The sequence below is a fragment of the Macrosteles quadrilineatus genome, unplaced genomic scaffold (genome assembly GCF_028750875.1).
Source record: "Macrosteles quadrilineatus isolate MER2022 unplaced genomic scaffold, UCM_ALF_1.0 Scaffold_2__2_contigs__length_208266976, whole genome shotgun sequence".
Lineage (NCBI taxonomy): Eukaryota > Metazoa > Arthropoda > Insecta > Hemiptera > Cicadellidae > Macrosteles > Macrosteles quadrilineatus.
In genome coordinates this window covers 156,757,394-156,781,793 of record NW_026542595.1, presented here as the reverse complement: position 1 = coordinate 156,781,793, position 24,400 = coordinate 156,757,394, and the positions used below count along the sequence as shown (strand labels likewise).

At 35.0% G+C, this 24,400-nt stretch overlaps 1 protein-coding gene across 2 annotated transcripts in view; it reads left to right on the top strand.

Moving 5' to 3' along the window:
* The window catches only part of LOC128986810 (fasciclin-2-like), a 297,561-nt gene extending 273,501 nt beyond the window's left edge, over positions 1-24,060 (top strand). Inside the window, exons 13-16 of one of the 2 annotated variants that reach the window (XM_054407342.1) lie at positions 17,567-17,701; positions 18,218-18,284; positions 20,346-20,417; positions 21,169-24,060. In XM_054407342.1, coding sequence (XP_054263317.1) covers positions 17,567-17,701; positions 18,218-18,284; positions 20,346-20,417; positions 21,169-21,250 — 356 coding nt within the window. In that variant the 3' untranslated portion in view covers positions 21,251-24,060. Of the gene's footprint in view, positions 1-1,531; positions 3,475-17,566; positions 17,702-18,217; positions 18,285-20,345; positions 20,418-21,168 lie in introns of those variants that run through there. The other variant, XM_054407343.1, reaches the window with a different exon arrangement.
* The last annotated feature ends 340 nt before the right edge of the window (positions 24,061-24,400 follow it).

The following is a 24,400-nucleotide window of genomic DNA, read 5'->3' as shown; positions in this document are numbered from 1 at the left end:
CCAAAACTTTTAGTTTGTTTCATCTGTGACTATTGGTGGAATTATGCTTAACCTATGTGAAAGTTGTTGCTATTTTTAGAAAATGGGTTGTAGTTGAATTGAGCCACCCACAGAGCGTGCTGATGCCAATTATTGATTTCTGTCGAGTATGCAAATGTTTTAACCAAGCCAAATTAAAACGAGAACTTATTATACCACCTTTTAAATTATTAGTACCCAAAACTAAAAGATAAAATTGAATTTTGTAAGTAGCGCTCTCTATGACACATTCAACTATGTTCTATTGGGTTACTACTGGTTCAAATAGATTGAATGTCTACTTCAGTATTTAAATATCAATGGCTTCACTCATGGTATCTAATATGGACTAGTTTAGTAGTTACATCATGTCACAGATCATTCTTGTCATCACTCCCGAAATGTGTCCCTACTATTGTAGCATCATTTGTTGACACAGAACAAAAATATGATTTACTTGTCCAATTATGAGTTCATTAGACCTTCTCTTAAAAACTGACCCCTGGATCAATTATTGCTCATTTTACCCAACCCTACTTGGAAAAAAATAAAGATCGGTTTTACTGCCTTAAATTTTTTAACTGGTTGGTTTAAACGATCTTTTCTTGGAATATAGTGGTCTCCATTCTTAGTCTTATTGCAGTAACAATGTGTACTGTACATGCAAGTCTAGTTTTGTTATGAACCACAAAGAAATCCATACAGAAAAATTAAAAGCTGACTTTTTAAGAAACTTTGTATATTATGATTAAAGAGGTAGGCCTAGATAGAATTATTTCAATCACTTGTGTGGATATTTATCGATAGAATGTCTTTCTACAGTACAATTAAATACGGATATGTAAGTACTTGATCAATTATCATAGCTCTAATGTTACTTGAGAACAGTACACTTAAGAAAACATTCCAAAACCAACCATTTATAGATGATCCATTTTCATTTATGTAATATTTAAAAAAACATTATTTTTATTGTATCCTACAAAGTTGCCTGTTTTAACCAACTTTTTATACAATCCGACCATTGTAGATTTCTGAGCTTCTAGACTTCTAAAGTTTTGCATAAAATTTCAATGCAGGTGCTATAGTGTAGCAGAAAAGGTTTTGACAAGCCCAATGAGTATGGTTGTGTTTGCTTAAAACATTTTAAGTGATATTTTGTTTCTTTTAAAAAAATTGTATATATTAGATAAATTGATATTTCATATTTTTCATCTACACTGTTATAACTTTTCTCCCAAATTTTACTCAATGTTTGATTTCAACATCTGGACCAAGTGTAAGATTTTATAAAATGTGTGTTTTTGAGTTACCAGTAGTAAAAAACATCATTTGTCACAACAATATTACATCAACGATAACTTTTTCAACGTTCAGTATATTAATCTCAATCTCAATATACAATTGTCTCAGTTTGATTAGCTAAACTCCCTATCCTTTTAAATAAAACTATACAAAATGTATTGAGACGTACAATATATTTTGAAAATACATAAATGTTTTCCTCTGATAGATTCTGCCATTTATGGAGAACCACTCGAGAACAGCTCTTCAACCCAGGATTTGCCCTCGATTTTGCATCCTCTGCTTTTAGTTTCCTCACTTCTTTGTCTCAGACATTAATTAATTCCGCTGTCTGTGATTTTTTGTTTTGAACTTTTAACATATCATTCCGTCTCATCTGTTGGGACTAAACAGTGGTTTGGTATCATATATCCAGTATTTTGGTGTTTCTAAGTTGTTTGAACTGAAGCCGATTCTAGGAAATGTTCGGCAGTGTGTTAGGTTAGTGATCTATATAAGATTTGTTTTACAATGTCTATACTACAACTTATGAACAACCAAGATATGTAAATGATTCTTAAAGAATTGAACTTTTGTACAACGCTTTAGACTTTCTGACAAAGTATTATACTTAATTTATAGATGTTTTAATGTTTTATATAGTATTAGGGAGGATATTATTTTTTATAATTTTATGAAACTGCCATCGATGTACTCTATGCGTTTATAATTTTTACAAGCTCACTTTATTGTCTCATTTTTAGAAAAGACTTATTTACCATATCAATAACTAACTTACACCTGTTTCTTCTGTACAAAAACTTTTAAACAAAAAAAAGACATGTAATAATTTTAACAAAGAAGATAATTAAAATAAATACCAGTTTTTTTTACTTATTTTCAAACTGTATATTCAACTTTTAATCAACTAAAACATCCTCATATTACAACTTATTAAGATTCTAATAATAAATTAAAGATTTAAAGTAGTTACATGTTCCATATTTTCATCATAACCAATAGTGTTTTTATAAGTACTTGAACTTTTTACTATTTATTTATAAATCTTTTTTTTATTATCTGAAAGCAGTATTGTTACATTTTTTCTCAACGTTTTCAAGGGACCCAACTGTATATGTGTAAGTAAATATCTGTGACCATATAATCAAAATATGGATACATTTTAAGTGTCCCAAATAATCGGGGGTTTAAGATTGTATTAAGTAATTGTCAATTTTAAACTGTAGATTTCTCATAAACACAAAAATAAAATTAAGCTTAATAGATTAATTCGTTCTGTTTCCATGTTTGACTACATATTTAGTATATAATGACATCTTTAGTACAAGTTGTAACGAGGTATATCGCATGTCTATGATAGATTAAGCATGTTTTTTTCACTGACAACAGTTTTTTCACAGTTATTTTAAGTTTCCACTTATGAAGATCAATCCGTTTTTATTGCCACACACCTTTGAGTGCTTATTCTCATTATTTGTTGTTTGCATGGTTGTACTTATTATAATTTAACCACCATTTATTTTTCACAAGTACCTTCAACGTTGAGTTTGTAGTCTTGATTAATGTGTTATTAGTTATTTCTGGGTACTAACTATAGTAATCTTTTTAGTTTGTGTTTTATAATAACCTTCTTTAAAGATATTCTCGCTTGTTACTTGATGATTACAATGTTATTGGTTTCATGAAATATATTCTGGTTTTAAAATATATTAAAATCATCAAGTTATGCTTCATGTTTTTAAAGAAATTTAAATTTTGATTTTATTTTGCAATCCTCACAAACATTGAAACCAATGAACTTTTGATTAAAAATCAAAATAAGTGGGCTGTTTATTTAAATTAAAACGTTAGTTTATATTTTATACTCTACCCTGTTAGGTATAGTTAGGTGACAATAAGACGTCATGAATGAGAGTGTTTGTTTGGGGGTGAATGTTCCAAAGTCTTCAATGTGTAGATAATCGCATCAGATGTTCTTGTGAATGTTGTTGCTCTTTGAGTGAATCATGTTAATTTTATAAAATAATAATGAATGTTTGAAATGTAAGAGTTTAACTACAATTAAATTGTACAGTATTAAATACTTGTACAAAGTTAAGGATAATTCTTTACTGTGCTATTGATAAAACTGTAATGAATTAAAGATTATGTAATAACATTTGTGTTTTAATATCCTAAGCTTTCGTTATGCAAAGTATAAACGTCAAAGTGGTTATGTCTTAGGTTCATACAAATACCAATTGTAAGACACTTCACAATATTTATGCTTAATGCTTTTTTGTAGTGTTATTCTTGTTTTTTTGCATTACTTTTTTCAATTGTATAAGTTAAAAACGTTTAATATTTTACAAAGAGATTTCCAATTTTAAATCTGAACTTTTTCATTAAAACTTTTGCATGGTTTTTATACCAAACCAAATTGTCAACCATTCTTCAATTGTTGATCTTCTACCGTATGAAAAAATATCCATCAGGTTGCACAAGGTTAGTTCTGGGTAGTTTAGCTTTTTCTATAACACGATTAGATTCTGACACAATAATTTATATAGAAATCAACCCTTAACTTTCATTATAATTTATCATTTCTAAGTAAAGCACACTTTAATTTAACTACAGTTGCTTTGTGGTGAATCCAAAATTGAGCATCTTTAGTTTTGAGCATAAAACAGGTTCATACGCCAAAAGCTGGTTTATAATTAATCATAATAATAGTAGTAGGATTATTGGTCCAAAATATCCATCTTTAGTTAAGGACATCAAGCTGATTAATGTTCTCAAAATAAAGCACATCTTCAGGTTATAACATCAAGTGCTCAGCACAACACTAAACAACTATAGTTACGTTATACAGATTGCTCAGATAGTAACACAGAAAGGTTTTTTTCCCCCTTTATTTGAAAATTATATCCATCACGAGACAAATCCACAATCCATGATAAAAATAAAATAAATAACTGATTAAGATATTTAACTTTTCAATCAAAATTCAAATTCAAAGTATCTCAAAGCCTAAAAACCATAATTATATTATTGTGGTTTCCACTAGTTATTTAAACATACTATTGCTTGGGGCTTAGTCATGTAGCTTGTTTGTTTTGTTAGCGAGTGAGATTGTCGCAGTGTTGTTAATCGTATTGTTGAGTTACACTTACTAGGCTACAGCTGCTGTGGTCCTGGCTCCACTGCTCCAGCTAGCACAGGTAACTAAACTTCCTCTCGTAGAATAGACCTCCTCCGCTGCTTAGCTTCCCGCATGATAGCTTTGGTATCCTTTCTTCTCTCTTCCTGTCTCTTTCTCTCTCTCGTTCTCATACCAATAAAAACGGATTATCTTTCAGTGCATTTCAGGAAAAATAATAAGTTCCTGAAATAATAAGTGGGAAAAAATAAAAACCACACGTTAATAAAAATCACAGTTGTGGAAATGTTTTGATAGTGAAAATGTTGTGTGTAATCAAGAATGAAAATTTAATAAACAGTTTGTTATTAAGTTTATATAATTTTTTACAGTATGTTTTATAAATAATAGTTTTAGCTAAGGAGTTTTGTCATTAATTTTAATTTTATAGTAGTCCACGCCTGATATAAATTGCATGGGTTAAAATAATATTCACCATTTATAATCAACACGTTTTCAGCAAGTGCACCATAGCTTACTTTAGACAGCCAAGGATTAAACTACGTCACTGATTTAATTTTTTTTTTTTTACAAAAGTAAAAAAAAGTAGGAGGAAGATTTTTCTCCCTAAATCTACAACTTGGAGAAAGCACTTTCAGTTGCAATATTACATGTATAGATCTGCCTAATACTTATTTTGGAATTGACAACATACCAAGTTGAGCTGGATAGCTGAGTAGTATTAGTAATCCCCTAACAATCAAAAGGTCGCTGAATCGATCCTGAGAAAAATCATCAGCTTTTTGATGGTTCAAAACTGGACGCAGCTGTCCCTGATCATCATAGGGCTTTAAATCAATGATCCGGACTACTTAAACAGCTGATCTTAGTCAGTAACAAAGTTAAAAGTCAAAATCAAAGTCATCTTTATTGTCACAAAACGTTTTTTTTATGCTCTGGCACAGCCAGACAAAACAGGTGACATTGTCAAACTATACTAAAATAAACTAGCTTATATTGGTAAAAATAAATACATAGTAGGCAACAAAACAAACAATTCACATTGATTTATCTTCAAGAAACTGACCAATACTATAATAATTCTTTTCCAATAAAAATTCAAATTTTTTTTCTTTAAAAGATACTAATCCTATTATAGATTTGTAGTACCCAGGCAAATTGTTAAAAAATCTTTTACCCATATAAGAAGGTGTCCTTTCCACAAGATTTAATCTGTGTATAGGATATTGAAAATCTGTATGAAATCTAGTGTTATAATTGTGCCAATTATTTTCACTGTGGAGTTTTTCAAAATTTGATTTCACATACAATAAACATTTAAGAATATACAAATTAGGGACGGTTAGAATCTTTAGTTCTTTAAAAAGTTGTTTGCAAGAATGTTTTACGGGTTTAAAAGTCATAATTCTAAGTATTCTTTTTTGAAGTTTAAAAAGTTGATACGAATCAGATGTGACGCCCCAAAGCTCTATTCCATACTGTAAAATTGACGAAAATAAAGCGTGATAAATCATTAGTCTAGTGTGTAAATCAACAACATTTCTTAAGACCAACATTTGAAAACATACTGAATTTAACTTTTTAGAGGTGTTATGAATGTGATTCTTCCAATTCAATAAACTATCTACATCAATTCCTAAAAATTTAGCTGTGTTGCTAAGATTTATTTTTTCATTATCAAAATAAAGTTACACAGATCATGTCCCAACATTCGACACTATCCTTCACACATATTTTATGCACCTACATGGAGTCCCCATCTGAATTTGAATTAATTAATAATTTATATATGGATTAAATTTGTCATTAATTTGTTATGTGATACAATTGTCTATAGGACCGCGGGAGATGTTCATGATTTTGCCGCGATCGTGGAAGACAACGATAATGTCTAAACTTATTTCAGCAAAAATGAACATTTTATGATTATATTGTAGATTAATAAAACATACATAAGTGATCAATCATGATTTTTTACAAGTATAAAATAGATTTTATACATTGTAATATTGGGAACTTAAAAAATATATATAATATTTTTTTCCTTTTAAGACATGAAATAAATTTAGATATAGATTAATTTATAAAATGTTATTTTAATTTCAAAATAAACTTAAATTGAGTGATTTGTTATGATAATTTATTTTTTAGGATAACATTTACATTTTTTTACTATATAGGTAAAAAAAATAACTGTTTATTTTTAGATGTTCAGGAAATTATTCTTGTGTCTTCAAAAATTATACGTATATTGAAACAATATATTGTTTGGTTCAACCTCTTCAGATAAAAGCTTTCCTCTTCAGAGTCAAAATAAAATATTTTAAGAGTCTTGCACTTTCCTATAGTAAAAACAGTTTACTTGAATTTCAAAGGACAGTTTTATTTCGTTTGAAGTGATTTTGACAAATGATTTTCAGCTAATTTATAAAACTGAACTTATTTTACATTACCTGATAGTAAAATGTATAAGTGATTCTAAAAACACTACCAAAATCTAATGTTTAGCTACAAAGAATTAAAAGGTGAAGTCTCTTTTAAGTTAACGTTAAAGCTTTGTTAATACAGTCGATTTTCTCTTATCCGGACATCTTTTAACCGGACATTGGTTTAACCGGACTAAACTCGGCAGAAATGACATCTCTTTAACCGGACAATTTTTATCAGCACATCGGTTTAACTGGAGTAGATTGGCAGGAAGTGGGCGGTACTGAAACGACCGTTCTCGTGGGAAAGATTTTAAGACCAGTAATCACGTGTCTAAATACAATGCTCTCCTAAATTTAAGTCAAATACTGTATACAGTATGCATTTAAACGGTCCGTTTTAACGAGTTTTTGGGGACGTCGGTTTAACCGGAAAACCCGTTACCCAGACTGGCCTCGGTCCCGAGGAGTCCGGATAAGAGGGGAGTCTACTGTAGTAATACGGATACAGTAGAATTGCAATAATCAAAAATCGACCTATTCCAAACTAAAGTTTGGAAACTATTATTGTTATTTTTAAGACTAGTACAAAGCTATGATGAAATTAAGACTTTCACAGTCACACAGGAAACAAGAACATACATTCATCCTTGCATTTATGCTTGCATTCATGGGAAAACCGTGAATATCACCCTGGATTGGGGCAAAATATTTGATTGCGCATCCTTCCAGGATTAAAAAAACAAAAGCTCGATGCGGTCACAATGAAATTGTGAACATCTTCTGCAAACAGGGCAGTAACGAAAACATTTTTTGTTTGTCATGGCGGCCAAATTGTAAAATCTTCTGATGCTACTGCAAAGTCGTGAATATCTTCTGCAGTCACAACGAAATCTAAAACATATTTTATGGCCACAGAGACACCAGAAATGTCTCCCGACAAAACTGTGAACATCATCAGTGATCGCTATGACCAATTATTACAAAAAATCTATTATTCCAAATTTCCACTGGCTTGAACAGTGTTCGGTCTCAGTTAGTTCGGAATAAAACTAAGAGATATTCACTCTTACAAACAACATTTTACAAGTCGGCATTTCATGGAAAAACGATATTCAGGATTTGGATATCGAGGATCATTTGTAGTGAGGCTGTGGTTCTCTTGCACACAAATGACATGACAATACAAGATTTCCAAGATGTTTGATTCAGAAGAAGATAATCAACTTGTTATAATCATATAGTTTGAAGATTAAACTAATGAAGAGATTTGATGTATGAGATGCTACAGAATACCCTTCCCCCCTGAAGATTTATTTATTTATTTATTTATTTATTTCCCACGGTTGAGATTGAGGGAAAAGAAACAAAAAAATATTTTCAGCATCACCCGTTCAATTTTTGTGAGGATGATAGTGACTTCAAAAATAGTTCTTTGTGTCCGTTGTCTTCTCTTTGGACCGTTGATTTGCAAAGAAAGAGTTCCTAACTTTTACATTATTGTAATACAAGTGATAGAGTTAACAATGTATTAGTTTAGTATGGTTAGAATTTCTTAAACACAAGATTAAAAGCTATATTTAGCTATCAATACAAAGTATGGAAATTTAGGCTCTTACTTTATAAAGAGCTAAAAGTATTTTAGAAAGATTTTAGTTGTACATATAATTTGTTACTTCTTTATTTGTAAAATAATCTTTCAAATATAAGTACAGTACTGTATACACAATGATTTTAACTTCATCTGATATGTTTGAGCTTGAAATAAATCCCACAAGAGATATACGGATAGTGACGTAGTGTTATTAATTTTGTAATGCTATTCAATTAACATTGATACTAAATGTTATAACTTAGTTGTTTTTAGCACAAAACCCTCAAGCCCCTCACAACAATCAGCGATCTCAGGAAGGTCTTATAAACCATTGAATCTTTTTTAAGTTTTGCAGCCGAAGCCTAAGTTGTATAAATAGATAGTAACTATCTAATGCTCAGTGAAAAAAATACTCTTGGCACAGTGTTTAATGTACAAAGGTTTTTGTAACCATGTTTGCATGAATTCACTCCTTCTCTAACCTACAAAATGTTCTTAAAGCCAAAGCAGAAGCTTTTACTAACTCAATTTAGACTATTTAAAAGCATACTGTACATATAGACAATAGTAGATTAAATGAAAAAAATGCTTGAATTGAATAAGTGAAAAACTTTTGTTATGTGCAGATAGTAGGACCAGACGATTTAGAATTGTTTGATTGAGATCCATAAGAAATTTTAACATCATCCTGGTTCTGTTAAAAAGGATTCAAACCAACTAACCTAATGAGTGCCAATGAACTGCAAAAAAAATAAGCTTAAAACTGTAGTTATATTTTTTACTTTTTTCTGTTACTCTAATATTCACTGATATATACCTATATTTGCAAAATTCTTCAAAGTTTTAACTGAACCATGGCAAATTCTTTTTGAAAATAAACAATTTAAAACGCTTCTATTTGGTATCGGTTTTACTGTTATTAACTGTTACCGTTATATATGTGTTTTCAGTAATTAGATTATAGTTAGCAAATAGATTAATGTAAAGCTTTGTATATTTGCTCTATATCAGCATTTCTTTATGTATACCTGGCCCTGGGAGAAATATGAGATGATTTATTGGAGATGGCAAACCTCCTCTTACAGATATTTTTTCAATTCATCATTGACCCTTCTTTGGAGAAGATTATGTCAAACTTCCCCCATCTTTTAGCTCAGATACAAGTTAAGTTTTTTTAATCTGCATTCAGTTTCTGAACAGCAGTAGTGATTTCAAAATGTGAATTTTTGTTAACTTTTTGTGGAGTTTTAAAGACAATTTTGTAACCCCGTTTTTATACTCCTTTCACAAAATGTAGGTGGTGAGCCGACCCCTCGCACCGCCCCCAGACGAACGACTTTTGGAAGCATGCCCCCCCATAGTGACAGTGCGAGTGGCCGCCCCACATCCCTAACAAAATGAAAGGCCGTGGGTGAATATCAAAAAACAAACAGTTGTCAACAAAGCCTATAATTTTCAAAATCTACAAATAACATCAAACAACGATCATTTCCCCATCCAAAGAATTTATCAATTTTAAATAACACTTTTCTCAAAAAATTTACCCTTCCAGATTACAAATGGTAACTTAACTGTGAAAAAGTTAGGCCTAACTAATAATTTAAGGATGGTAACTGCAATATAAACTTTGAATGAATTAACAATTAAATAAATAACAATTAAATAAATAACAATTAAAAAATAACGATGACTATGACACATAAATAACCGAAGATGAATTATTTTGGGGCCCCTTTAAATAACAGTCCTTTTAAATATTCATGCCTAAACATAAAACTTGCGGTTTCCTTTTGCACATCATAGTCATTGTCCTTCCTGGTGGTAGGCGGTGGTGGTAGAAGGCGTAGTGTTCTACTGGTCCCAGAAGCAGGGTGACGGGCAGCCCGAAGAAGGAGAAGTTGTAGTGTCTCCCCGGGCGACCCTCTCCGGAAGCAGCAGAATGAAGCCTCTCATCTGGGACCTCATCTGACGACTGGCAAAACACTTAAACCATGTTCAAAATTCGCTGGCGTGGAAAATAAAGCAATTGTCTGAAGTAAAATATTTTGCCTTCAGAAAACGACAAAGTTTGACAGGTTAAATTGACAGTCGCTCGCCTTCTGCCGAAAATGTGCTCGACAGCGGAAAAATTGCCCCGGGGTCTGCAGGACTGCTGCCAGACCCAAACCGAATGAGTTCCGGCGCAAAGCCAGTACTCGCACTATATAAAAAACACTGAGGCGTGCCATTGGTGGGACGCTTGGTGGGCAAGTCACGGCTCAACCTCCCCCCCCAAAGGAGGACTTCCTCTCCAAAAAAAAAAGAAAAACAACCTCTCCCAATTCTAGAAGATCTCAACACCACAGATCAACTCAAGTGTCTGAAGTGGGGAACGCCAAAAGTCTTTCAACTGGAGGGACTACTCACCCCCAGGGTTTGCACTGGCCAGTGCTGGAAAATTTACTAGGGAAAAATCTTCAGCAGCGCACAAGGGACAGAAGAGGTGATCAAGCTCTCTGGCCCAGTGCACTTCCCACTCAGACACAAGAGTAAAGAAAGATGACCTACGGAATTGTTCCCCGGAAAGGCTTCAGATGAGAAATGTGAGCCCTCCGGAAAACTTCTCCAGTCTGCGGATCTCCCAGCCGCACGGAGACAGGAGTCAAGAACTTCAAGATGCGGTGGGGACCTGACCACCGATGAGACAACTTAGCGGCTCTCTTGTCCACGGCCGAACTGACCGGATGAGCCTTACAGAAAACCAAATCCCCCACCTGGAAAGGATTGTCCAACCGACCTCGATTGTGCTTCCTCCGTACCAATTCCCTAGCTCTGATCAAGTTCCTCCTAGCCGCCTGCCAAGTTGCCTTGACATTGGCCGCACCAGGGGGTGGCAGAAGGTCGCCAATTTTCCACACATTTGCCAAGGGATTATTGGGTGGATAGCCCAACAACAGCTCGAAAGGGACCGCCTTGTGACTCTCATGGTGTGCAGTATTGAAAGCAAATTGAATCCAAGGAAGTTCCTGATCCCAGGTGGTCTGCTTGTCAGCATGAAAAGCTATGAGAGCGGATCGAAGATTTCTGTTGAACCTCTCAGCATGTGAAGGCTGTGGATAGTAAGGGGAAGTGGTCACATGGCGGATACCGTGCCCAAAGCACATTCTTTTGAAAAGGTGAGAAACGAACTGAGTTCCGTTGTCGGAAACAATGGTGGCGGGTATCCCAAAGTGTTGGAACAAATGGGTACGAAGTGCCTGCACGGTGAGCTGTGCAGTGGCGTTCCTCAAAGGAAAAAGCCAACAAAACTTGGAGAAGGCATCCACACAAACAAGCAAGAATTTGTTTCCTGACTTGCTACGTGGGAGAGGCCCTACATAGTCTATGAAAACCTTCTCCAAAGGTCTCTCCGCCACCTCAGATGACAACAACCCATACTTGGTATTCTGAGCAGGCTTGCTTAGCGAGCATGTTTGACAAGAACGCACTCGTGCCGCAATGTCCCTGTCCATACCCTTCCAGATGAACATGTCCCTAACCTTCGCAATGGTCTTGTGAATCCCTAAGTGCCCACCCACAGGGGAAGAGTGAAAGTACGCAAAGACCATGGGTACAAGAAGACTAGGCAGCACAACCTTGGGTTTACCTCGCTGTCGGTCTCGACAACAAAGGGCACCCTGGGACAGAAAATATGGGGGGTGGGCTCCCCCATTTTGAAGCTCACCAATGATCTTAGCCAGCTCGGGATCTTTTAACTGATGTGGGATGAACTCAGAAAAGGCAAGGGGAAACTCCAGGAGCACGGCACACCCAGTGTGCTCCTCCTGATCAGAAGGTTGGTCGTCAGGTGAGTGATACATCCTTGATAAAGTGTCAGCAATCACATTCTGCGTGCCTCGAACATGTTGCACTTGGAATTTTAGGGAAGATATCTGGACAACCCAACGACCAATTTTCCCAAGCTGGCGAGGATGTGCAAGGAGCCACGAGAGCGCTTGGTTGTCGGTTTCCAGCAAAAACTCTTTATGTTCCAAAAAACGTCTGAACTTATTCACTCCAAACACAACAGCCAAACACTCTAACTCATACACAGAAGAGCTTTTCTTTTCGCATGGGTTCAAGGTGCGTGAGGCATACGCAATTGGCTGCCTAACACCATCTACCTCTTGAGACAACACAGCCGCAATGGCGACGGAGGAAGCATCGGTTTGCAAAACAAACTTTTGACTGAAATCTGGCATCGCCAAAACCGGGGGTTGCATGATAGCTTCTTTCAGAAGATCAAAAGACATCTGTTGTGCTTCACCCCAAACAAACTTGGCGCCCTTCTTCCGAAGCTCATTGAGAGGAGCCGCCAACTCAGCCACATTGGGGATGAAACGCCGGTAGAAACCCACCATGCCAATGAAACGGGCAATGCCTTTGACATCTCTGGGAGGAGGAAACTCCCTGATAGCCTGGGTTCTAGCCGGATCGATACAGACACCTCGTGAAGATACTAGATGACCTAGGAAAGAAATCTCAGCCTGAGCAAAACTAACTTTCTCGGGATTTACGGTAAGGCCAGCCCTAAGCAACCTATTCATGACTTCCTCAAGATGAACCAGATGGTCTTCAAAGCTCTCACTGTACACCAAAAGATCGTCAAGATAGTTGAACACAAATTTGAACTTGACGTCATGGAAGATGGAGTCCAGAAGTCTGGTGAGGGTCTGGGCCCCCACAGCTAGGCCCATGGGAACACGTGTGAACTGGTACAAGTTCCACGGAACGCAGAAGGCAGTGAGAGGTCGAGATTCAGGTTTCAAAGGAATCTGATGGTAAGCCTGGTTCAAATCAAAGACGGAAAAATACTTGGCCTTACCGAACCAATCGAACGCAGAGTGCAAATCAGGGAGAGGGACAGAGTCAATTTCAATCTGAGCATTCAACTTGCGATAATCTAGAACCATTCGAGACTTGCCATTTGGCTTTGGAACTAGAAAAGCTGGACTTGCGTAACTTGAGCGAGAAGGCTCAATTACCCCATTTTCAAGAAGCTCATTGATGATTCCACGGAGTGTCTCCATCTTGGGTGGAGCAAGTTTGTAAGGATGAGAACGAACTGGACGGGTGTCAGTCAAACGGATTTCGTACTCCAAAAGATTGGTGACTCCAAGCTTTGGCGTCAGCACCTCAGGAAAACGAGAACACAATGTTCTGATTGCTTCAGCCTCGCCAGGAGTCAGATGCCCTAAAGGATCAACTTTTGGTTTGCTGGGTGTCTCAGGCTCGACCACAGCTGCACCATCCACAATTTCATCCGCAAAAGGAATGAGCACCCGTCTTGCGAAACGAAAGAAGCACTGGCCTCTGCCTAAATCCAAAATCAGGCCACAATGCTTGATGAAATCCGCTCCCAAAATGACAGGAATGCAAAGGTCCTTGGCTACCCAAAAACTCCAAACCCAAGAAAAATGTTCAATCTTGAATTTCAAACGGGCTTCATAGATGATAGGAAGTGGGGATTTTGATGCAGTCCAGCAGATGTGTGTACTTCGCTCAACTTGCTTGATTAGCCCAGAAGATTTTAGATTTTCAAACAGGGAAAGGGAAATGAGACAACGGGCTGACCCAGAATCCACAAGGGCCTTCTGCACCGTTTTACCTAAGAAGATGTTGAGTCGTGGGCAAGTTGAGCGCGCCGCTTTCACTCCCATGCATGCAAGCTCCCTCATTCCCCGCGACAGAGGCTCCCCAAAACCAGCACTCCCAGAAGGGGCAGTACTCACAGAAACCAAATTCCTGCTGACTTTCTCCAAAACAGCTTTCTCACAGGGCGGTTTAGGCAAACTTTCCCCTTGTGAGCTACTCAGGGTTTTGGACAAAGTCCCAAGATTAACCCTCTGACGACACTCTCGTCTCATGTGACCTGTTTGACCACAGCCAAAGCAAACGATAGGATGCCTCTGTCTCTGCGGTGTTTCAGGACCTCGACACACGGATGCTACAGCGGGATGGGGACCAGTCCGGGGAAGATGCCCCGCAACGTGCTCCCTCTGACAATCAGCGTCTTGAACGCTCCGTGAAAGGATGACCAACCTATCCAGGTCTGCAAAAGAAGAAGGCTTTGGAGCAAAAATCAGTCTGGACCGCTCCTCAGGCTTCAACCCCTGCAAGACAATGTCCACCAGTTGGTTTTCAGGGATGCCCAGCCGTAGGACACGCCACACGCCACAAATGTCACCCACATACTGACTGAGAGATTCATCCAATTTTTGAGGTCGAAACACTCTCTCAACCTTCAATCTCTCCATGACCCTGAAGGGGACAAAGAGCTCAAGTACTTCACTGTGAAAATTGTCAAAATTTACTCCCCGTTTCAAACAATCTAACAATTTGTCACCAAGAGGTCTCAGGCAGAGTGGAACCAGCAGTTCCAACACTACTGAGTCCTCCATGCCTGGGAACTCCTTCAGGTGCAACACCTTTCCCAAAAACTCTAACAAAGGTTCCACCTCTAAACCATCAACCGGGCGAATGTCGCTCAAAACCCCAGCAATGGGATTGGGCAGTGGAGCAAACAAACCCATTTTGCTCACAGTCAGTCGGTCTACCTACCTTCCAAAACACACACAAAAAAATTTTTTTTTTTTTACAACGAACAATTCACAAACTTAACTAACTAAAGGCTCTGGACTGAAATGCCTACAGTCAGATGAGGTCCCAAACAGAAGAACCTGCCCATACACACCGCTTTAGCCACCAAAACAAAAACACGGGCTTACACTCACCACATACACACATACATACATACACTAAACAACAACACCTAACATTTGTGTGATGAGGTAAACACACACACACACAGTTTCAATTTTGGGATTGGCCATGCTTTTGACACTCTTGCTCCCAAAGGATGCAAGTCATTAACCAGATTCCACCCGGTGACTCGGCCAAGGGCGAGCTCCTAATAAAAAACTTCAACAGTGTGCTTACCCCACCACGACAACATTTCTTCAAAAAATTCCTAAGACTGCCAGACCAGCATCACCCAAAAATCAAATCCAACCACGGCCCTTCGTGGATAGAGCACAAATAACCACGCTCTGCTACCATCTGAGCCGACCCCTCGCACCGCCCCCAGACGAACGACTTTTGGAAGCATGCCCCCCCATAGTGACAGTGCGAGTGGCCGCCCCACATCCCTAACAAAATGAAAGGCCGTGGGTGAATATCAAAAAACAAACAGTTGTCAACAAAGCCTATAATTTTCAAAATCTACAAATAACATCAAACAACGATCATTTCCCCATCCAAAGAATTTATCAATTTTAAATAACACTTTTCTCAAAAAATTTACCCTTCCAGATTACAAATGGTAACTTAACTGTGAAAAAGTTAGGCCTAACTAATAATTTAAGGATGGTAACTGCAATATAAACTTTGAATGAATTAACAATTAAATAAATAACAATTAAATAAATAACAATTAAAAAATAACGATGACTATGACACATAAATAACCGAAGATGAATTATTTTGGGGCCCCTTTAAATAACAGTCCTTTTAAATATTCATGCCTAAACATAAAACTTGCGGTTTCCTTTTGCACATCATAGTCATTGTCCTTCCTGGTGGTAGGCGGTGGTGGTAGAAGGCGTAGTGTTCTACTGGTCCCAGAAGCAGGGTGACGGGCAGCCCGAAGAAGGAGAAGTTGTAGTGTCTCCCCGGGCGACCCTCTCCGGAAGCAGCAGAATGAAGCCTCTCATCTGGGACCTCATCTGACGACTGGCAAAACACTTAAACCATGTTCAAAATTCGCTGGTGTGGAAAATAAAGCAATTGTCTGAAGTAAAATATTTTGCCTTCAGAAAACGACAAAGTTTGACAGGTTAAATTGACAGTCGCTCGCCTTCTGCCGAAAATGTGCTCGACAGCGGAAAAATTGCCCCGGGGTCTGCAGGACTGCTGCCAGACCCAAACCGAATGAGTTCCGGCGCAAAGCCAGTACTCGCACTATATAAAAAACACTGAGGCGTGCCATTGGTGGGACGCTTGGTGGGCAAGTCACGGCTCAGTGGTTTGAGGGAAAGCAATCCCATCCCTCCACCCCTCATAACATTGAAAAGCAGACAGCTGATCAGGGGAAATAATAAACTAAAAACTGCTGGGGGAACTCAAGAAACCTTCTCCTTAAACGGCCTTAATTTTGTGAACGGATAACAACTTTTAAATTTGAAACAATATGTATTTAAATAAAAAATAAAATCACAAAATATAAAAACTTGCATATTCTAGAATAAACTTGTGAATAAACTGCACACACTTTTCCCTAACAGACCAGAAGTTGTTGTTCCTTTTTAATGTTTAATATTTTCTTGTTGGTTTTATTGAAAGCAATTATTTGAAATCGTTACACATTTTTTGCCCTGATTTTTCTTTAGTAGTTTGCTATAAACCAACTGTTCACATTTTACAAACTGCACAGTTGTTTTATTTTTGTTAGTCAAATCTCAAGACTTTGACATAAAAAATTTGCTGTGAAAAGTACTTTTTATGTTTCTTATAACTAAACAAATGCTTGAAACCCTTGTATCAAGTTTTAACCTCTTTTAAATAAACATCCCTTTTACAAAAATAATCCAATGGTGTAGAAACACAATTAAAAAAAAAATAAAAAGGAAATCTTTTAGGGATATTTAACATGAGATTCATTGAAATAGAACTGGTCTAGCTCATGGTCTGTCACAATCCCAATGGAAAACTGTCCCTTGGTCCTTAGCACAGTAGTTCTTAGAACTTAATATAAAGTTGTATCATTACAGATACAGTTTCAGCTTGAAATTGTGTTAAACCCTGTATTATTCACAACTTACTCATAATGGGAAGAAGAAATAAAAAGTCACTGCATATAAGCACTTTTTTTTAGTTTCAATGCAGCTAAGAGTTTGAAATAAACAGAAACAAACCACAAATTCATTTGCTCATACAACAATATTTTACCAATTAAATAATCTGTTTTAATATTTCCAGGTTTTAGTAATATTCTATGAAGAAACATGTTTCTAAAATATGTGGATGTATTTTTACATGAGTGTGTGTTTTATGTCTGCGTGTGTGTAGGTTCCGATGATAACGGACCCGCCAAACACTCTGACCCTCATCTTAGCAGCACAACCATCATTTCCATCGTAGTGGCAGCCCTACTCATCATACTGGTCATTGTAGACGTCTCCTGCTTCTTTGTCAACGATACAGGTACAAAATTATTGGAGGTTTCATTGTAATCAGTATATTTATATAGTGTCAATTAGAGTTGCATACACAAGAACCCTTCCCCAACCAACTGATTGCAGTTGATAAGTTTATACCTCTAGAGTCTTGTGGTGTAACTCTCGGTGTAGTTGGGAGCCTTTCCCTACATCCCTTTCATCTCTCCCTACAAGCCATCCTAAATAACGCCACCTTTTAGATAAATCGGAAATTTTGTAGTTTTTCTCTAAGGAATGGTCTAAACTCTCTGTTTCTTAACTTTTTGATAGATATCTGTATCAATTGATAGAGCAATGACAAATGGCATTTGGGTCTACGCCATGTCTCTCCGGCCTTTTATGAAACAGATTTCATTTTTATATTCAAAAATATTTTTCACTCTTCAATATTAAGGTTAATATTTACTATTTATGTTTGAAAGTTCATTGGGAAATTTTAAATATTTATTTAGTTTATTACCTTTACGCCTACATCAATATCTGATGATTTGTTTGTATTCAGGAATTCTTCATATCATGTGTGGAAAGAGCAAGAAGAACAAGAATGACGATGATGCCAAACTTGGAAGGTAAATGGTTGTTTGAAATAATTCATTCTAATCAGTTAACTTATAAATAGATGTGTCGCAGTAAATAACAGTCTATCGTTTACAAATCTAAATGTTGAAATTTTAAGATCTGAAGACGTTTGAGATACAAGAAAAACCAGCTTTTAAGGGGTTATTTGCTGTTTTGTGAATTGTCTTGAAAATATATAAATTTATAAATAAGTTTGCTCATGTTTATCTTCAAAATATGAGCATTATTAGCTCATTATTAACTATTAGCTACAAAATATGAGTGAGAAAGAGGATGATGTCAAGCTGGTTAAAAGTTCCGCATGGAGGAGTATGACAGTAGTTATAGTTTTCAATAATAAATAGCCCACATTGTAATAAAAACTTTATCGTGCTGCCCAAAACAACACAAAGTTGAAATAAAACTTGTTGAATAAAACTACAAGAAATCGATCCAACATTAACACAGGTACTGGAACTTTAACTTTTGATTGTCAGTTCTGATAAGCAAAACAGTATAATTCATTAGTTAAAATGTTTATGTAATTATTTTATTAATATTTACTTTTTACATTTCAAAACAAAATGGGACTGGTTTTTCTCTTTGACATCGACATTAAAATAATAAAAACTATACTTAACTTAAACGTTTCTAATCCTTTAAAGGCCCGGTTTCCCCAACTCATTTAAACTTAGTTTTAAGTTAAACGGCGATTTAAACTTAGTTTAACTTTGATTTGTGTTTCCCCAAATTTAAACTAGGTATTAATCTAAGTTCAAACTAAACCACCTCTTGACTTGGTTTAACTACTGGGGATAAAATAAACTGAGTTCAAATCAGTAAATTACAACAGTAACATAACCTCAAATCAAAACAAAAAGTAGGTGTTAAAACAATAATAATTGAAGCAACTACAAATTCATTTGAACGAAAATAGGCTTGGTTTAGGGATAGTTTTAAGTTAAGTTTTATTTAATTTTAATTTATTGTTTTTATTAAGTTTTTTTTTTTAGTACATTTGATTTTATTTCAAGTTAGGCTACTATTAATTAATTGCAGTAACTTATTTACTCCCTCAAACGGAAGAGTTAATAGACATTTCCGAAGAAGTAGAAGATGAAGATTATGATACTTTAGTACCTAGAACAAGAGGGCCTATTAAAATAAGGGACAGAATTGACCATTTCAATAAATGGAATGAATCTGAATTTGACAACAACTTGTAATAACTTTATAACATAACCTTAAACAGTGATGTTATTCTATAGCTGCATTCGCACTTTGCTGTCTGCTCTATGGCTCTACTGAGTTGTAGCGTAGCGTTGTGGTGGTTGTAGAAAACACCAGCCCAAAGGCCACTGAAGATTCCTTACAAATACACATTCAGGATTGCCAACCGCTCGAATTGCCGTTTATCTTAAACAAAGCCAGTAAAATGTTGGAGAAACCAAACACACATTTTAAACGGAGTTTAAAAGTAAGCTAGTTTATTATAAACGTAGTTTACACCGTTTTGGGGAAACCGGGCCTTAATAGTCATTTTCAATCTGGATACCAGTAACTGTTTATGATCAAGGCTCAAGCAGCACGCTTAATCCTTTACTCTATGTACACTACTCTGTGTGTTTGATAGTCTTTACAGCTGGCGATTCCCTCTCCCGTACTGCAGTAACGCCTCAACCTCGAGCTCCGAGAGCAACCACTCCAACTCGGAAACCGAGAAACTTCCTCTCCCACCCGATGTGAACTTTGTCTTGTAAGAAGTCTTCCTTTATCTCTGTGTCTTCTTCGCAAACTGTGCAAAGTTTCTACCAGTCGTCGTGATCGGTGCTACCAGACTATCCGCTTTAAATGTGTAGTTGTGATGTGATTTGTGAAGTGCTAGAGACTTTTTTTATTCCTTTCAGTGATTGAAGAAATTTTTAGTTAGCGTACGGATTAACCAAATCATCATGCCTGGTGTGAATTAAGTGAAATGCTTTAGTTGGGATTGAATTTAGTTGTGTGGCTTGCCTGCATTTTGTAATTTTATTTTTGAAACTTTTTGAACTTGGGATTTCTTTCTGTTACAGTGAGGGAAAGGAGCTTCTCAACAATGGACACAGGGACCTCAAAGTTCAGATTGAATCAGCTCCAATGTTAGAGTGAGTGGAAATTAATTAATAATTACGTTTTCAATAGTTTAACCCTAATGATAAGGTTTGTATTTTTAAAATAAATTTTTTTTATTTTAAACTTCAAATTAAATAGTTAAATTTTGTCCAGAATAAAAATGTTTACACAGTGAAGACAAAGGTAGATACATTAACTGAGGAAAACTTCTCTTTTTATCTCGTATACACTAAAGATTCATACATTTCTGGGATATGAAAACTAATAAATTATGTATTTTTATAAGTTTTTTTAAGAATATTTAATAATGATGTCTACATCATTATACACTTTAGTTTTTCTTTGTATAACTGTTTAACACCTCTCTCTCAGTTTTGCTTTCAGAAATCTTTTCCAGGTACCAACACACGGTATTTGATGCTCAAATTAAATTTTTTTAAACCATATTTAGAATAATTCAATTCAAATATCTTTATTCGTTATGTACATTGTACAATAAATAGTGTCAAAATAATTACAATAAAAATAGTGTCAAAATAGTTCAACAGGATAAAAAACAGCAAAACATGAGGAATGGTTATAAAAACAACAAATACATTTTACAAATAAAGTATTGTTTAAAAGTGAACATTTTTATTTAGATTCAATAATATTTTTCTACGCATCATTCTTTCAATCGTAGAATACATAACTAAACAATTACTTAATGTTGAAAACAATCATTAAAGCTCAAATAAATATCATAAATAATAGGAAATTAAGCATTTTTGTTTTATGTTTCAGTAAAAAAGACACAACAGTTGAATTTGATCTGAAGAAAGCTACTTCCAAGACCAGTTTTGTTGGTAAGGACTCGGCAGTTTGAGTCGCCCAATGAGAGATGCCTTGTCTTTCACCCTGGACCTGGCTACTAGAATGTATAGTCGTGAACCTGTGTTGGCTTGTGTCTAGCTTGTATAGTTTAGATTTAGACTTTTCCGTTTACTAACTCAATTAGCTTTGGTTCGTGTGTGAAATGTCAACTGACGTACAATGCAGCTTTATACTAAACTTGAGAACACTCAATCATTCAGAAGTCATTTTGTAAGTCAAATATTTTACAACTTAGTCAAACAGAAGTGTAAAATCCACAAACCATGTTTAGCAAACCTGATAAATGATCAAATAGAAGAACACTCATTGATGTAAGAAAGATTTTATAAGTTTTGTTAAACTTTTTACACCTACGATCTACTTATTTTTTACTATATTTTGTTAGAATAGGATGAATTAGTCTTATTTTGTGATGTGTACATTGATTTTAGGTTTAGTTTAGTAATAGTCTGTCATTGTGGCGTATTATTAATTTTACTTTCTATATATAGGGTTATTACATTGATATTATGTCTATGATTTCAAATTTAACTTTTATAAAGAAAACACAAATATATTTTACACAAATTCTTGGCATTTTAGAACTTTGCTAAACAAACCCCTTCTGACTCAAGGAATCAAAGATTTCAATTCTAAACGTTTTGTTGTAAGTATAATATCTCGAGAAATTGCTTTTATACAATTTATAGTTCTTTAGTGGAACTCAAGTAAGATTCCTGTATGGTGTACACACGTTTACCTGTGATGCAGCTCCATAATTAAATCTGAAAACGTGATGTCTGAAGATTTTCAAAAGACAAGCTCAGGAGTTCACCATTATTTAGATATACCAGATCTGTTTTTAAAATTCCTGTATTCCAATATGTCCACCAAACATCATTCACAACAACTGATTCAACAAACAGTGCTATTTGTCTGAACTCAAACTTTCTAAAAATACGTAATCTTGTAATACTATTATCAAAATCAAAAACATTATGTAATAACCCTGTATTATAAACAACCTCTAACAATATTGTAGTTTATGTAGCATTCTGAAGGATAGATCTGCTCTGAGAACCACAGATAACTCTTATTCAAGGTACATTCTCAATCCCAAATGACATTGACAAGTTCTACTACTCACACAGATCCTAGATACAATTGTCACCCCCAGCCTTACTAAAACTGCCCTACATCTGTTCCTTTCGCATCCTACACTCTGTACATAGTTCACCGAAAGGCCTACCATATCAGACAATAACTTCCGATCACGATGCTTCTTCTGGCTAGATCTAAGAATGCTGTGATGTTTGAACGAGACCAGTTTTCGCTTTGTGTGCTTCTCAATTGACTTTGCCTTATGTTGAGTAAGACTGAGTGTTGTACTTATACCGCATGCTGAGATAGCAAATATTTGTACATAACCCAACCTGTAGGGATTAGGTAAAGAAATTCAATCTAGATAAATCCAACATTGTAAATACTAGAAATACATGTTTCATCCTAATTTTGTATTGAAATGACAAAATTTGTAATTTTTACTAAGAGCGATAAGGTTTCTCGCTGAGCATGTTGTTTATCAAATTGTTGTTTATTTAATATGAGAAAGTTGTGTTTGATGATTTCAGTGGACATTGTAGCAACAATTTGACAAGTTCTTCAATCGTTTGGACTCAAAGAGTTTCTTCTCTCGCCTTTGTCTGTGTTCAGATTTTGTTGATTTTTTCTGACATTCTGTATAAAGTATTATTTCTGAATGAATGTTTACCTAAGTTCATAGTATTGTGGTGTGTATTGGGGCCAGACCAGATAGTAAAGACTGTATACTGCTCTCATCCTATTTTAACGAAAATGTCGCCCTAATTGATACCCAGAAATCAGCTTGGTCCGACGGATATATTACTCACTTGTTTACATTGTTTCGTGAATTATTTTATCGTTATGTTTCATTAAAGTTAGTAACTTTTTTTTTTGTACATGAAAGTCAATTACAAGGATGTGTAATATAATTTAGTTTATTGTACACAAATATATCTAAAATTAACAATAACCACTTCCATTTTGGATCATGAAAACCAGTGGTTTCATTATTACTGGCATTTCCTTAACTTCAGTGACTCAGTCCTAGCTAATCTGTTCTTTTCACCCCTGGTTTTTACCGCCTCAATTACCTTTTTTAAAATCAGCATGCGGTCTTGTATATACAAATAGTAATGTATTGATAAATCAGTGGAGATCTCTGAAAGTAGCCAAACTGTTTGGAATTAGGTTTCTTACCATTAATTTTGCACCGTAACACCAACAGGAATAGTTAAATGATGTCCTCATAGAAGATTTAGTTTTTGAATTTAAATTATTTTGTAATTAAAAGTATTTTTTTGCATTTATTATCCGTTACATTTATTATTTTGTAAATAAAGTTATTTTATTTCTTCAGAGGACATCATTATTATAAGTATTATTTATTATTGATTTTGTAAATTCCAATTAAGATTAAGTTAGTTAATGTAAGATTTAAAGGTAGAATAGGATTATAAATATATTATATATTTATAAAAATGACGATGTATAATTTTGTAACTCTGGTTAACATTAGTCTAATGTTGCTTTTGTATTGTACATGCCCTTATAATGTCACTATAACAATTTCAATGATTCTTGTGTTTGTTTTTAAAAAAAGCTCTCTACTTTTATTTTATCAATTGTGACTCAGTGTTCAAATTAATGACACAGCATTTTTTCCTATCATATAAATATATTTATACTTATTAAAATTGTAAAAATCTTTTTATGTCTTTGATAAATAAAGTATTAAATTCATTAAGTCGATTTTTTTACATATCCTAAAACATACTCTACTTTCCACCATTGTTTTAATAAAATTTACTCAAAATGTAGGTCCAATACTAAAACAATTTTTACTACAAATTGTTGATGAATCACGATTTTATAAAATAAATTAAATTAATATTATTTGTTGTAAACATTTGGAGGTAAACCTTGAAAGAAGGTAAAATTATTGAGCCTTTTAGTGTTCTTCAAATCACTTGTCTAAAAATATTAAATAACTTCTTGATCAGCATTGTACGTGTTATTAAAGTTACGGAAAGTAAATAAAAGAAACGTCTTATAACACTTAAAACATATAATTACGCTTTTA